Genomic DNA, 16,474 nt, shown 5'->3' on the forward strand with positions numbered 1-16,474 from the left:
AACACTTTATTATATCTGGCAATGTTGCGAATCAAAATGCTATGAGATGAAAGAAAATACTTGAAATATCTTCAAGAGGCGATAGAGATGGTAAAAAATATAAAAGGTGGGACCGAAGGAGTGATGGAAGAGCAAGAAAAATAGTTAAAGGGACAAAGGGTTTAAGGGATATGGAAAATAAGGATATATCCTTCACATGGCATATATAATAGGGAGCGTGAACGAGAACTAGACAGAATGCTAATAGCTCCAATGAGGGTGACAGGTGTACCCAGTTTGAAAGGGAGTAGTGGCGCCAAAGGGGATAGCCATTGGCACCAAAATAACAGGGAGGGAATTAAGTATCTATCAAGTGGGGATTTGACTTCTTTTTTCTTTGTTTTTATGTGTGTTTGTTTTAGCAGAACCACCAGTGAGAAGGAAAGAAATACTTGAAAGTAGGCAAGCAGAATAGAAGTGGGCTACCAGGTACAGACAAGAATCAACATAGATATCAATGAACAAGGCATTAGAGTTTGTCAGTATTAATATAATTGAACTGAACTATCAAAAGGAAGAAGGTCTTAGCACACCTCAAGAAATTACAGACAGATATAGCTTTTGTGCAAGAAACACACCTTTCCAAACAAGAACATGCCAAATCAAAGAGAGATTGGGTGGGACAAGTAATATCATCTTCATGTAATACCAAGGTGAGGGGGGGTTGCCATTCTAATAAATAAAAAGGTCCCAGTGGAGGTGAAGGAGGTAGCGGTGGATCCAAATGGACGATATATAATAGCACAATGTCAGATTTATTCTGAGGCTTGGATACTCATGAACTTTTATGCACCAAATATAGATGATGAGTCATTTATACAAAATGTTTTTCTTAAAATAGCTGGAGGACAAAACAATGTTTTAATTGGAAGAGATTTCAATTTTTGTCTGGACCCCATATTAGATAAATTTACACAGACAGTGACAAAAACCTAAAGTGACAAAAATCATATCAGCATATATGAAAGATTTAAATTTGATAGACACCTGGAGGCGGCTGCATCCTCAAGCTAGAGGCTACTCGTTTTATTCAAAACCCCACGATTCTTTCACCAGAATTGACTATTTTTTAAAGTCGGCACAGTTGGAAGGCAGAATGGTTGAATCAGAATACTTGGTCAGATTATTATCAGATCATGCACCTTTGGTATTGACGATGATGAGGACTGAAAAACAGGCATCAATGTATTGGTGGCACCTAAATTCTATGCTGTTGAAAAGAAAGGACTTTTGTACATTTATTAGGGAACACATTAACATATTTTGCGATAATAATTGTTTATCTACTAATAAATATTTCCTGATATGGGATGCACTGAAGGCCTATTTGAGGGGACAAATAAAATCATATACCAGGAGTGTCAAGAAAATATGCATGGCAGGAATCAATAATCTGTAAAAAGAAATTACAACATTAGAGAAAGAGTATCAAAAATCTGGCTCAAAAGTTAAATACTAAATTTTAATAAATAAAAAACTTAAATACACTGCAATACAAACATACAAAATGGAAGAAAGATATAATAAGATCGAACCAAAAATATTATTAAATGGGGCAGAGAGAATATAAAGTTTTGTCTTGCCAGTTGAAGGTAGAGGAAATCTCGAGGACGATTAATGCAATTTGGCTGTATTCCATGACCCAAAAGTAATTAATGATACACTTAAACAGTTTTATACAAAACTATACAAATCAGAATTATCGCAGGATCAAACCAAAATAGATGACTTTCTGAATAGAGTCGAGCTGCCAAGATTGAGCCAAGAGGATCAGATGAGGTTAAATGCCCTTTTTACTCGGAAGGAAATTGGAAAAACTTTGGGATCTTGACAAAACAATGTCACTGGGGGAGGATGGTATTCCGCCCGAGTTTTATAAACAATTTAAAGATTTGTTGATGCCACTCATGATGGGTTTGGTTAATTAAGTGGTGGAGACAAAGACTCTCATGGACACATTTTCAACAGGAATAATTGTGGGGTTACCCAAGAAGAATAGAGATCCATTAAAACCTTCATCTTATAGACCCATCTCACTATTAAATACAGATTATAAGATAATAGCCGTAATTGGCTGAGAGATTAGGCCAGTATCTACCAAAACTAATAAATTCAGACCAAGTTGGCTTTATAAAGAAGAGACATGCTGCAATAACCTGGGAAGATTATTGAATATAATACATTTGGCACGGCCCAGAAAGGATTCTAGTGTGATAATATCTCTGGATGCAGAAAAGGCCTTTGATAGATTGGAATGCCCATACTTATATAAAATAATGGAAAAATTTGGACTGACGCATTTATCAATTGGTGAAAACATATTTTAAACCACAAGCTAGGATCATTACTAATGGACATTCCCCCCCCCCCCCCCCCCCCCCCAAGTAGATCTACTAGATAGTGTTTCCCATTGAATCCAGGATTGATTGTATTGGCTATTGAATTATTAGCAGAATATATTAGAAAAGACCCAAATATAAAGGGATTCATGGTGGGCCAGGTTGAACATAAAATAAACTTATTTGCAGACTGTGCTATTATGTCTGATGGAACCAGCTGAATCTTTGCACTAATTACAAACCACCCTGGAAGAATACAGTTTAACTTCTGGTTACAAAATAAATTTTGGGAAGAGTGAGATTACACCCCTAACTAATTTGGATTATGAGAGATATAAACAGAGGAATCGTTTTAAATGGCAGCCAGATAGTATCAAATACCTAGGGATAACGATGGATAGAGATTTGAGAAACTTATACAAACTGAACCACACCCTATCCTTGAAAAAATTAAAGATGATTTAAACAGATGGAGAAGCCTACCCATCATGTTGATGGGCAGGATAAATTGTGCCTAAATGAAGGTGTTTCCGAGACGACTGTATCTTTTTCAGTGCATTTTTAGTTGCCAAAGAAATTCTTAAAAAAATTGAATGGAAGTATAAGAACTTTTCTTTGGAATGGTAACGTCTCCAGGGTCTCCAATGAAAAAATGGTGTGGGACTATGTATTTGTGGGGGGGGGGGGGGGGGGGGCTACAATGACCAGATTTTAGAAAATATTACTTGGTAGCCCAGTCGAGGTTTCTTGATTCCTTACTTGAAGCAGATGATCCACCAAAATGTGTTAACATGGGACTACATAGCATGGGAAAGGGGTAGTGAAAGATTTCATTACAAAACAAATACCAAATTAATAAATAAAAGAATGGAAAACCCCATTTTAAAACATCTCAGAAGAATCTGGGTGGAAATTAATGACTGTATATATAAATATTGTAGTATCACCAAAAGCACCCTTGATATGTAATGAGCTGATGCCTATGAATTTAGGTAACAAAATCCTGGATATTTGGCATCGAAAGAGGATCAGTATAATTGAGGACTGCTATAAAAATAGACACTTAATATCCTTCGAAAAACTGAAAGATAAATACAATTTGCCTAATGGAGCCTTTCACTATTTTCTCCAGTTAAGATCCTTCCTGAGGGATAAATGGACCCTACAAGGACCCCACCTCAAGGGAATGAAGTGGAAGGACTACTTCGACTGGGAGGCACTCCCAAATATATTTTATGTTTCAAAGTGAGAGCCCAAAACCGGGCTTATGAAGATCGAGATAGAGGTGGGAGTCGTACTTGGGAATAACGATCAATGAAGAGTGTTGGTCAGATTTATGTAGGGAAAGTGTAACACTGGTGATCAATGCCAGACTAAGATTGGTACAATACAATTTCTTACACCAATTATACCTTACACCACAAAAGTTACAGAAAGAAAACCAAGGATATTGGAAATGTGCTTTAGGTACGAGCGAGAAGTTGGTACTTCTATACTCTCCACATGGACCTGCGTGAAGGTGAGACCCTTTTGGCTTGAATTATCTAACATATTAACTATGATTACAGAAGTAGACTTCCTGCTGGACCTGGAGTTATATGCCATGGATTGAGTTGATTAATGCGTGTTTGGCTCAGTGATGACAGCGAGCAGTTGGAGCTGGGGCCAGTGCCTTCTGCATCGAGCATGTGCGGGGTTTGTGGGCATTGAAATGTATGTTTGTTAGTCTGTGTCGTCATTTGGGCAATCTGAGGAGGGTGAGTTAGGTGTTGATAATTTCCATCGACCATTAAATGGAACATTACACAGAATGTTACATGGACCATTACACAGATGTTATACGAATGTTAGAATGTTACACCTTACATGTTTTGATTAATGGGTAATTTGGTAGAATGCTACTTTCTTCTCCAGTAGTTTTTTGACATTGAATGATACTACAGACGCTAGCCCTTTTGTGTTTGTTGAGAAAGTCTATTTAAGGAAATTCATTTGGGCTTCGTTACTGGTTCATTCAAAAAATGTGTCGCAGCAAACACCTCACTTAGCTTCTAAGTCAGGGGTTCCCAACCTGGGGTACATGTACCTCCAGGGATACATTTGCACTTTTCAGGGGGTACATTGGGTCTGAGAGAATAACCACTACTGTACAATACATGGTGTTGTACTCTGCAGTCAGATTGCACATTGTGGTGTTTTTTTTTATCCTTAATTTTTGGGGGGACACGGGAACCTATAAAAATGCCCAAGGGGTACAGAGGAACAAAAATGTTGAGAACCCCTGCTCTAAGTGACTATTTTATGGATCGAAGTCGCTAGAGTCACTATGTTTACAAGAAGTGAGGGAAATGAACGTTTAAGAGAACTGAGGTCAATTGCTGCAGACTGCATTGCCCTGGATGGCATTTGAACTTGAAAGTTGTTGCATCTGCCCTCATAGTATACCGTCACGCCCCTCGCTTGGAGCATCAGAAAGTGATCCACTTGCCAGAACAGTGTTGAGATGGCTCAATTCTCATCTTCCAATTTTTCACCAGTTGACCTTACTGGAGAGAGAAATAAAATTCAAATTAGGTTCAATGACATGACCTGCAACCTTGAAGAAGATTCATCTTGGAAATGCACCCTGTCCCGTTATTGTGAAAAATGAGGCCACATTTTTATAGTTTCTAAAATTATTTTATTAACATCAAGAGACACCTCACATTGCAGTACATTTGAAAACTTGCTGGTTTAACGTGTAATTCTATTAATTTGCAAACTATTTTCCATAACTGTATATTTATGCAGTGCCATCGACAAGGCCTGTGTGGAGATACATTGGGCATGAAAGAGATGCAGAAATCATGTCTCTGGTTGATCATTTTTGAAGTTGATACAATTTTACCAGAGCTCATTCGAGAGTTTTATTTTCGTCCAAGGTCGAAATAGCGTCGGTGCCCTTTTTTTTCACTGCTATTCACGAGTGGAGATGGTCCCCCCCCCCCCCCGCCCTTGCATTCTTTCACTCGGGTTCTCGTCGTGCAGGGGCTGCGTGGCGCGACGCGGGCGGAGTGCGAGTGCGAGAGCCTCGGTCACACAGAGGATAGATGAGCACCAGCGGAACCCGGCTCGCCGAGTCAATGTCGGAGCGGCGCCGCCTGCACCGCATCTCGCAGGTTGGGAACTCGTTTCTTGCCCCCGCCTTTTTGCCTCGCCGATCCCTCGGAAGGGGCTTTAACTTTTGGTTGTCGTTTCTTTGAAGCGGTTCTTCAAGCGAATAGACCACCCGACGCACCGCAACAACACTGGGAATTTTATCCCCCCCCCCCCCCCCCATCCCCCTTCTTTTGTAACTTTGGGATGGGTCCAGAGCTGTGGTGGAAGCGATCCCCACAGCCGACGAGTCCTGGCCACTGAACGCCGAGTTTCTCTGCTGAGTTCGCGTTTGTTTTTCCTTTCTTTAGGGGCGATTGAAGGCCATTGCACAAGGACACATTGAAAAGTCTGCCTCGTTCCACGGTTCCCGGTCGCGCTTGGAGGTGGGGGGTGGCACCCTTGGAGGTGGTGGGGGTTAATAAAAGAATGGTGGCATCAAAGCTAACCTGATCCTGTTCTTTTACATCTTGTGCGATGTAGTAAATTGGGAAGGACGAGATGGATGTAAACGGAGTTTCTCAGTGTCGAGAGAACGGGAGCTTGGAGCCCATCCCCCACGCTCAGGGGTCTGGAGGCAGTGGCTGTCAGCAGCGTCAGCAGGATGGGCAGCAAGAGGAGAGTGCAACTGTCAGTGACAGCCACAACCAGGAAAAGAGGCCAGCAACTGAACAAGAAGACAAGAAGGTCAGGACTTTCTTACTTTTGATGGGTTTGGCCAATTGATAAGAGCTTTTCTTTTGAAAGCTCTGATTAAGGAATGGCAGAACAGGATGTGCAAACCCTGTCGAACCAGCAGTTTTTCATTTTCCTGGCTGTTTAAGGCATTAGTTATTGTGGTAATTATGAATGATGAACAGGAAAGAGGAAATTATGAGGAATGCTTTCCTTTGCAAAAGAAAGTAGGCATCATAACAAGTTATTGGTTTTAGATTGTGATTTAAAAAAGAATATTTATGCAAATGCATAGACATTAACATGGCATTCCTCTCCCTATAATTGTCAGAGGCACTGGTTGGAATAAAAATCGGTGCTTCCAGTAGAATAACCAAATGAATAGGCATATGCATGAACATGATCAATTGCTTCCACTGAAGCACATTTTGACCAATTGCACATAGGCTCCTAGATTTGCTAATGTTTTGACTTTGTCCATCTGACATCTGAAGTATCACTTACTGGTCGTCCACTGGAAGAATTCACATGTTGTTTTCCCAAACCATGTTTTTGTTTACGTCGAAACTTCATCCTAAAGGATATACAAAGGAATTCATTATTTTTCATTATAAAAACAAAATGCATCCATATACATCCATTCTTTAAATTAAACAAATGTCCGGAATGATTTGCCAGGCTTGCTTGTATTTGCTGAAGTTTAAAAGAGTGAACTCGACTGAGACATGTTGGATCCCAGTGGGCTTGACAAGCTGAGTAGAAATCTGTGTTTACTTTGAGGGAAGTTATACAATTAGAGGTAATCTTAAAGACAGAAATAAGATGATTTTTTAAAATATGAGAGGCTTTTATGGCAAATGTTGAATGTATCCCAAATACAGAGTTGAGGTTATAATTGGATCAGCAATGATTTCACTTAACAGTGAAAAAGGCACAGGGGGCCAAGTGTGATGTGCTCCTGTTCCAAATTCACACCTTCTTATTTGTATTCTGTGTGACAGTAAAAATATTTCTCTTTCATTAAAATACAATATTTTGCATGAGCCTTGGAACATTATATAGCAAACTTTTTCCAGAGAATTTTATGATTCAATGTCACGCACCAGTTTTAGTGAACTATTTTGATTTCCGTTTGGGCAAGGGATTGCCTATGGAACTGGTCCCCAATTTGTTTGTTGTATGAATTTGTAGGAGTTGGAAGAAAGGACACAACAGATATATTTGAATTTGGGACTTTGATTTACGCCAATGTTTAGGGATTGAGGAGCTGAAGGCAAGACACGATGGAACAATGAAAAGCAAAGATATACAAAAAGTTTGCATTCTGGAGGGTGTTCGAGAGCATGCAAGGGGTGGAAGAACTTGAAAACAAGAAAGAAAGTTCTGAAATTGAGCTATGGTTGCAAGCCCATGTTGGCCAAAATGCTTAGCTGAAACAAATAATAGATATGGCATGAGGCAGGAAATGGATATTTAACTTCAGATAAGTTCAGGTTTAAATGTGGAAAATTATAGGCTAGATATAAGAAAATTAGAATTGTCATATCCAAATATAAGATAGTATAGATGAGGGCCTAACCAGTAGATAAATTGAGAATTGAACAGAGCTGGTTGATATGATGAATCTTTGCAGCTTTAGTAATGGATGGTCAGAGTATGTGTAAAAAAAAATTCTGGTATAGTGCACACACGCATATGCCACCAGTAGTATTCGGTCCTGTCCAGCACCTTCATAATATGCCCTTGAAAAGTCACAAAAAACAAAGTGATTCATACACAGATACTATTATCAGCCCATTTAGCTATCAGCTGTATTCGATCTAGGCAAATCAGTCATAATCCAAAAATTCGTACAAAAGGCCCTCGCATTTTGTGCTCCGCACATATTACCTTTGAGATCCAGTGTCGTTCTGACAATGCGAGGAATCCAACGCAAATCTTACACTGTTAACTTCAAACTGAAAGTAGTTACGAGAGCAGAAGAAACTGGTAACAGAGCAGTAGTAAGAGAGGTCAAGGTTGGTGGATCATCCATTCATGAATGGAGGAAAGAGAAAGATGAGCTTGAAAAGATGAATCCACAAAAATGTGCATGTCGTGGCCCCAAATCTAAATGGCCCCAGTTCGAGTCTGGCTTGAAGGAGTGGACTCTTAGTTGAAGAGAGCAAAATCAGGCTATATCGACAGTCACCATTCAAATGAAAGTTTTTTGACTTCAGAATTTTTTTTGATAATTTAATTCAAGCAATTAAAAATAAATGTTCACGTAGAACCAGTTTGCTGCTCAAATAACTTCAATTTTATATTCAATGTGTAAAAAATGCTCTGGTATAGCGCATTTACAGAGATAACGCACGGTGGGTTACCCGGTTTGTAAAAATAGCATACAATGCACGCATTATAGGCGTAAAAATACGGTAACTGTGGACACTTCCTTGGATAGAATGCCCATGTTGTGAAGTTAAAATTCAGCCAGAGATGGTTGACCATATGGGAGAACATGTTTTTCGATAGAAGACTCAGGAAATTTCAGCAAATCCAGTTTGCATGTCGAACAAGCAGTGTAGCAAAAAAATCATACACAAAAGCCATCAAACATACAAAAATAGGATGACAGGAGATTGCGACGAAATAAAGTTGATGTTGTCAATGCATGTGGAAACTGCATGAGCATATCTTGTAGGTGTAGTTATTTCACAGTATTATACTTGTTGAACAATGACAAAATAGTTGAGAATTTATCATCATTTAAATTGCCCTGCTTAATCATAATTAATGCATATATGTATGAATGGTTTTAGTGGATGACTCTGCCTATAAATTTGACACATTCAATGGAACTTTATTCTTATAATTCCCTAATAGAATAATTTTGAAATTTCAATGATAGGCTTTCACCCTATTTCCTGGAACTCCTTCAGCACTGCTATTATTCTCAGCCTTTTTCCTGTTCTGTTGTTTGGTAAATCCCAATTTCCTTTTCAATTTGGACAATTACTGAATGCCTTGATTACATTCATTGCAAATATCACACATGAAAAAATAGTTTTATTTGGACATGAACTTCATCATCAATGGTACGTATGCAACCAGTTCTATCAGAGGTGAGGGGAAACCAGGAAGGGAGAGCTGTTGCTGGAAGCTTTGCTTGTTCAATGATAGAATGTGACATCGCAGACAGATCATTTAACATTGTAAGTTCTTGATTCAACAGTACTGTTTTAAACATTTATTTTGAAAATCAGAATTTATTGTCATGAACAAATCATGAAATTAGGTGTTTTGCTGAAGTATCATAGTGCAAACATTCATATAATAACCATCTTACAACATTACTACATATATAAAAAATAGAGTATGAAAAGTAAGGCAGTGTCTGGTTTATTGATTATTCAAGAATCTCATGGCAGCAGGAAAGAAGCTGTCTTTGTGCCATTCAGTGTGCTTATCTTTAGGCTCCTGTTCCTTTTTCCGGATGGTAGCAGAGTGAAGAGGGCATGGCCTGGGTGCTGGGGGTCTTTGAGGATAGAGACTGCTTTTTTCAGACCTCTTGTAGGTGTCCTCGATTGAGTGAAGTCTGGTGCCTGTGTTGTCGCAGGCCAAGTTAACAACCTTCTGGAGTTTATTCTTATCCTGAGAGTTGGCACCTCCATACCAGTCAGTGATGGAACCAACCGGAATGCTCTCCACGGTACATCTGTAGAAGTTTACGAGAGTCTTCGATGACATACCAAATCTCCTCAGTCACTTCACAAAGTATACCCACTGGCGAGCATTCTTTATGGTTGCATTGACATGGAGGCTCCAAATCAGATCCTCGGAGATGTTGGCACCCAGGGATTTGAAGTTCTTGACCATCTCCACTACTGAGCCCTCAATGAGGACTGGGTCATGTTCCCCTGGCTTCCTTCTGAAGTCCACAATCATCTCCTTGGTTTTGCTAATGTTAAATGCAAGGTTGTTGTCATTACACCATTCAATGAGCTGATCCATCTACCTCCTGTACACTTCTTCATTACTGTTTGTGATTCTGCTGGCAACTGTGGTGTCATCGGCAAACTTGTAGATGGCATTGGAATTGTGTCTGTCCACACAGTCGTGGGTGTATAACAAATAGAGCAGTGGGTTAAGCACCGGATCCTTGGGGTTCTGCATGAGGAAGGATAATTGTGTACATTTGTTGATGATTTCTGACATTATGGAGACTCCACAGCTTAAGGCAGCTTTTCTCAACCTTTTTACCCTTGTGGAACCCTTGAAATAGTTTTCATGTCTCAGGGAACCCCTCCATAAAAATTATTATATATTATTATTAATATCTATCTCTTTTATATTTTTATCGTAGTTCATGTGGTAAACATTATATATTTTTTTCAGATAACTTGTTTAAGGAAAAAATGACCACTTTTTTGTCAAATTTATTGGCAATGCAAAAAAGAAATCATACTGCTCGTTTATGAGTCCTCACACTGAGGTTTTCATTTTAAATAATATAATAAGAGGTTGAAGCCTTTATTGTAATAACCAAGGATTTTCCAACAATATGCCGTCCGTGTATAGTTAAATTATGAATATAAATTTAAACAAAAATTACTCAAAAATGCATTAGCCTATTTATCACTGTTTCTCGCAGAACCCCTAGTGACCTCTTGTGGAACCCTGGGGTTCTGAGGAACCCTGGGGTTCTGAGGAACCCTGGTTGAGAAACACTGGCTTAAGGTCTGCAGCAGTTTGTTTTTCAACTTTATGAACCTAAAATAACTGGGGTTAGAAAGGGGATGGGGCGTGTTGTGTAGGGAGGAGCTTAGATGGAGAGAAGGATGTTGGAAAGAAAGAGGTTGGCTGATAATCATTACAAAATAGCCAGGGAGCAGGCTTGGCAGAAGCTCAAGCATACTTAAGGGGTAGTAAGTAAAATTGGATGTCTATTGAGAAAATGAGCAGTAGCCTTGCATTAGTTGAACCTGTTCTTTGATCCAGTGAATTTGGACGGAAACACTTGCCAGATGATCCCTTCACTGTCCTGCCATCACTGCCCCCTTTGCTTTGGTTCTGACACCAGCTCCACCTGACTCTCTCTCTGGAGGAAGAGGTGTTGGATGGAGGCGAGTTCATAATTTTGCCAAGCTGCAAGTTGAACACATGATCAACACTTAATTTTTTTTTGTTTATAGTTGACACTTAACATGATGCGTGATGGTGAATATTTCATTTACTTTTTTAAAGTTCATTTACTTTCTGACATGTGATTAAAGTGTTTTTAAAATTCATTAATTTTAACGTTAATCCTATTCAAATGACAGGCATGATAAATAACTAACAATATTTGTAGAAATAAATTTGTCATTGCTTCATCATTACATATGTGTTCTTTGAATTAACTACCTAGCTAAACTTTTAAAATTTCAGTCAAATACATTTGCAATATCAACTTTTAATTTGGCTATGTATGCACATTTGAAGTGTGCATGACTTCTTTTTAGGTTATGCATATAGTATGCTCTATATTGAAATACAAGTAAAATGACCTCACATTTTGCTTCTTTGACTTGCCTACTCTACAAATAATAAATCTTTTAAAAGAATAAAAGTTCTGGGGAAAAATATAGTTGTGATTTGTTAGTTTGAGGCTCATTTAAATTTTTGCAGTTTAATTTAATTCTTTTTTTGACGTACAACACGGTAACAGGCCATTCTGGCCAACGAGCCCGTGCCCCCTAATCACCTTACAGCCCCCATATGTTTTGATAGGTGGGAGGAAACCAGAGCACTCAGAGAAAACCCACACAGATATGGGGAGAATGAGCAAACTCCTTTCAGACAGCATCTGATTCGAGCCAGGATCACTGGAGTTGTAATGACCGCCAGGCAAACCATACTGCCCATTTAAATTTAGGGATCCAGCACAGAAACAAGCCTATCAGGGCAACAAGCCCATGTCAGGCAAATAGCCCAATTAACCTCCAACTCTGTACATTTTTGAAAGGTGAGGGAAACTGGAGGAAACTCATGCAGGCATAGGGAGAATATACAAACTCCTTACAAACAGTGCAGGATTCAAATATGGGTTTCTGGCACTAAGTGTTGCACCATCCATAAGAACATTTTGCTCTTATTTTGACACATTGTGGATAAACTGTTTAATCATTGGATTTCCATAATGTCCATAGGATAGATACATTGGTCAACAAAGCAATTCACAGTTAAGAAAATTTCAAGACACATAAACCCAATAAGTAATATTGAGAGACACATTATTTGTCATGCACAATATTCATTAGTGATTTATTTCCTGGATAAACTCTGGTGATAAACATTTTAGTCTTTTCCTGGATTATCGTGAGCTTAAGACGGGTCGGCAACCTTCAGCATTAAATGAGCCATTTGGGCCTGTTTCCCACCAAATAAAACCTATCTAGAGCCGCAAAACCAGTTTGATCCCTAAAATGAAGAAATCACCACATATATAGTTTAATTACACTTATGCTATGTATATAAGGACTATAATTTGTTACATTTATAAAATAAAGGAAATACAAACAGAAAACGAATGAAATTTTATTTCTGTTTGTAACAAAGCAAAACAACAAATTCTTTTGAACTCTAAAAAAAAGACACTTTCACGTATAAATTTCAAATAAAATACATAATGCGGGCCTGTTTGAGTCCATCCCTTGTGGAATTTTTAAAAAAAGAAATATTTGCTTTAATTAAAAAGAGCAAACAAAAAAAATGCCAGTTTGTATTTTATTCTGAAGGTTGCCGTCACCCGTTGATTTCCCCAGTCGCGGAGCAGCAGCAGTCAACCGCCAACCTAAATATAAAACACAACTAGAATCAGTTCAGGGTCCAATGTAAAGATATTATTTGCAAAATAATAACTCATTAACTGATTTCTTTCACCTGCTTAATGTGACTTCTGCTCCTGAACCTCACTGCACAGCTGATCAATAACAGGGCTGTAAGAAGTCACTTTGATCTTCATGCAGGATTGCATGTGTCATTCGTGAGGTGCGAGCGATGTTTGCTTTTTATGTAGTTCATGCTCGAGAAAACCTGCTCACATAATTATGTGGATCCAAAGATAGACAGGACTCCAAATGCATATTTTTTTATGTTCATATAAGAGTTGGGAATTGAATTCCATGTTTCAAACACAAGTTTGTCCGGTTTGGGGAGGTTTTCAATTTCACTCCATTTGTGCTTCTGACGAGCAACATCTTCAAGATCAGCTGTCAAGCTTCTGAAACCAAGGATATTGGAAATATGCTTTAGGTACGAGCGAGAAGTTGGTATATTGGTCAATTCGATCTCAGGATCAGGTTGGCTTACATCTGTAAGTGCAGTCATATTCAACAGGGATAAATTGATGTTCAGGGGAGTGACAGGGAAGGACAAAATGTTTTTTTTCCCTGTCTGAACTCACAGAATCTTTCCCCAAACACAATTTGCATTGCAATTATTGCACGCTGTAAATGCTCGTAATTGATCTGATTATGTGCTTCTTTGAACCCTCTCAAAGAGGGGAAGTGAGACAGTGTACCTCTCTGTACATCTCTAGCAAAGACTGTCATCTTGTGTTCAAATGCCAAAACCTACTCCAGCATCTATAGGGCTGTGCCTCCTTTCCCCTGAAGACTTGTTCAGTATGTTAAGGTGCATGGTCCTATCCACCATGAAGGGCAGATTTTCCAGACAATCTGGCTGTTTTAGCTCCCTTTGCTTTCAGGAAAATTTTTTACCAGCTCCAGTCAAGCAGCAAACTGTGTCAGCACCTCCCCTTTGGACAGTCTCCGGACTTTGTTGTGCAGCAGGAGATCAGAGTATGTGCTTTCAACTTCTTCCAATAATGAACGGAACTGTCGGTGGTTTAATCCTTTTGCCATTACTTTGTTCACTATCTGTATGACAAGATTCATCACTTCTGTGCATTCTGGAGGAAACCTTTGAGTGCACCTTGATGCAGAATGCAGTGAAACATCAGCAGTTTTCTATCTAGCAACTTCTGAAGTAAAGTCACAAACCCCTTCTGTGCTCCTGTCCTACTCGGTGCCTCATCAATAGCCACTGACACCAAGTGGATAGTATTTATTTCTTTGGTCTTTAAACAATCTAACACAGCCTCACAGATGTCCTCCCCCTCGTATTTGGCCTTTAAGTGGTATCAACTCAATGATTTCTTCCTGTGGCCCAGCAGAGTTCACATATCTGCATAATAGCGCTATTTGCTGAAAATCACTTACGTCTTTTGATTCATCACAGGCGATTGAGTACGCTGGAGCCGAATTAATGCCCCTAATTAGTTGACTGATGATATTTGTTGCCATTTTTATGGTCCTGTCCTTGACAGTCTTTGCAGAGAGTGGCATATCTCTGATTTTCTGAACAATTTCACTCTTGTTATTGAAGTCCGAGAATAGATGTTCGGATATCTCGATAAACTATTCTTTTATATATTCCCCATCTGTGAATGGCTTCCTGTGCCTGGCTATCACCTGAGCGGCCACAAAACGAGCAGAAGTACTTGAATTTGTAGATTTCATCCACTTCTTCAAAGTATTTTTACTCTGATCAGCTTTCTGCAGCCGTTCCGAAATTGCTCTTTTTCTTTCATCTCCAGATGGGTATTTTTCAGCAAAAGCTGTGTGTTTATTCTGGAAATGTCTTTCAACATTTGATTTTTTTTTGTTGTTTGCTAATTTCTTGCCACATATTAAGCATACAGGTAAACCAGCTTTGTCAGCAGTGAAAGCAAATGAATCTGTCTATGAAGCATTAAATGTTTTATTTTCATCAGAAACTTTTTTTGGATTTATCCATGGTTAGTTTTCTGGGGGTCGAAAGTACAAAACAAGTCACTTGCCAGACGGTGACAGGTGACACATACAGTGGTATCAACCACTACAGTGCTGTGACGCAAATTTTGATCTTCAAAATATTACAACACGTTTTATTTTAATATTACAAGATCACCTTAATCTCCAAAATAATAATTGTTACATTGACAAAACTAACTAACTAAAAAAGCAATTTAAATAAAATAGCCATTTATTGTATTCACATTTTTTCTAAGCCACAGGGAGCCACGGCAGAGAGATGAAAAAGCCACATGCAGCTCCGGAGCCACGGGTTGCAGACTCCTGCCCTAAGAGGATAGAGCTAACAATTTTTTTCATTGCTGAAAACACTTCACATCTTTGCTGCCTTGTAGTTTATTGTCACCAAGCCCTTCATGTGCTCATTAATCTCTTCCTTGTACCCAACTTAATAACTATGTATGTGGTTACCCCAGCAGACTGCAATGTGTAAGGTATTTGCATCTCATACACATGGGACCACTGGTAGTTCCCACCGTTATATACGTATCCATGAAAATTTGCGATAATCCTTTTTTTAAACATCCCAAGTTGAATCTGCATAAGATGGTTGTCGTGTAATCCGGGGGATGCCTCTACTTTTTGAAAGATACCTGTCCATAAGGGTTGGAGTTACAGAAATAACCAGATCATTGAAAACTGCAATACAGATTAATGAGATTTTAACTGAAATAAACAAACATTTTTATTTTTATTTTTTGATCATATTGGCAGAGAGGAAGGGATGTTTCCACTTGCTGTCAAGATCAGAATCAAGATCCATAAATATTAAGAACTATGAGAAAATGTCCAGAAAGGAAATGTGTTACTTTCAACTGTACAGTGTAGTTGATTTAAATTGAATAGATGCATTCAGATAAAGGTAAATAAAAATGAAGGAGAAAGAAATAGAAGAGTATATTCATAAAATTAAATGAAGAATGGAAAGTGTAGAACACAGCCAATAGTTTGGACCTGCAGAGATGAATAGTCTGTTTCTGTTCTGTGAATTCTGTGCAATATTTCACAATTAGTTTTGAACATCCATGACGTGGCAAACCATTGTGCATTGACCATCTCTTTTTGCAACCATACAATAAGCCTGCACTTGTGCTCCTTTCCCTTGCCATGTAAGCTTTTCCTCTTCAAACATTTATTCTAATCCCTATTGAAAGCTGCCATGAAATTTGTTTCCAACACCTGTTGAGGCAGTGGATTCCAGATTATAATAAATCGTTGTGTGAAATCTTTGCTCCAACATATCACTTCTTGTTCATTTGCTCATTACTTTTAATCTTTATTCTTTGGTTACTGAACCGTCTGAAACGAGTATCCTTGTGTTTACTCTTATCAAGCCTATTCTGATTTCAGAATCAGAATCTATCTATCAAATCTTTGTTGATATCAAATCTTAATTTTCCATGCTGTGCT

General features: G+C 38.6%; 1 protein-coding gene across 6 annotated transcripts in view; it reads left to right on the forward strand.

Annotated features, from left to right (window-relative positions):
* Positions 1–5,384: 5,384 nt before the first annotated feature.
* LOC138751586 (RNA-binding motif, single-stranded-interacting protein 3) overlaps positions 5,385–16,474 on the forward strand; it is a 1,523,265-nt gene continuing 1,512,175 nt past the window's right edge. For all 6 annotated transcript variants that reach the window (XM_069914047.1, XM_069914050.1, XM_069914051.1 and 3 more), the window contains exons 1-2: positions 5,385–5,536; positions 5,997–6,200. In XM_069914047.1, the coding sequence (XP_069770148.1) occupies positions 6,015–6,200 (186 nt within the window). In that variant the 5' untranslated portion in view covers positions 5,385–5,536; positions 5,997–6,014. The remainder of the gene's footprint in view (positions 5,537–5,996; positions 6,201–16,474) is intronic.

This window comes from Narcine bancroftii, chromosome 1 (genome assembly GCF_036971445.1).
Source record: "Narcine bancroftii isolate sNarBan1 chromosome 1, sNarBan1.hap1, whole genome shotgun sequence".
Lineage (NCBI taxonomy): Eukaryota > Metazoa > Chordata > Chondrichthyes > Torpediniformes > Narcinidae > Narcine > Narcine bancroftii.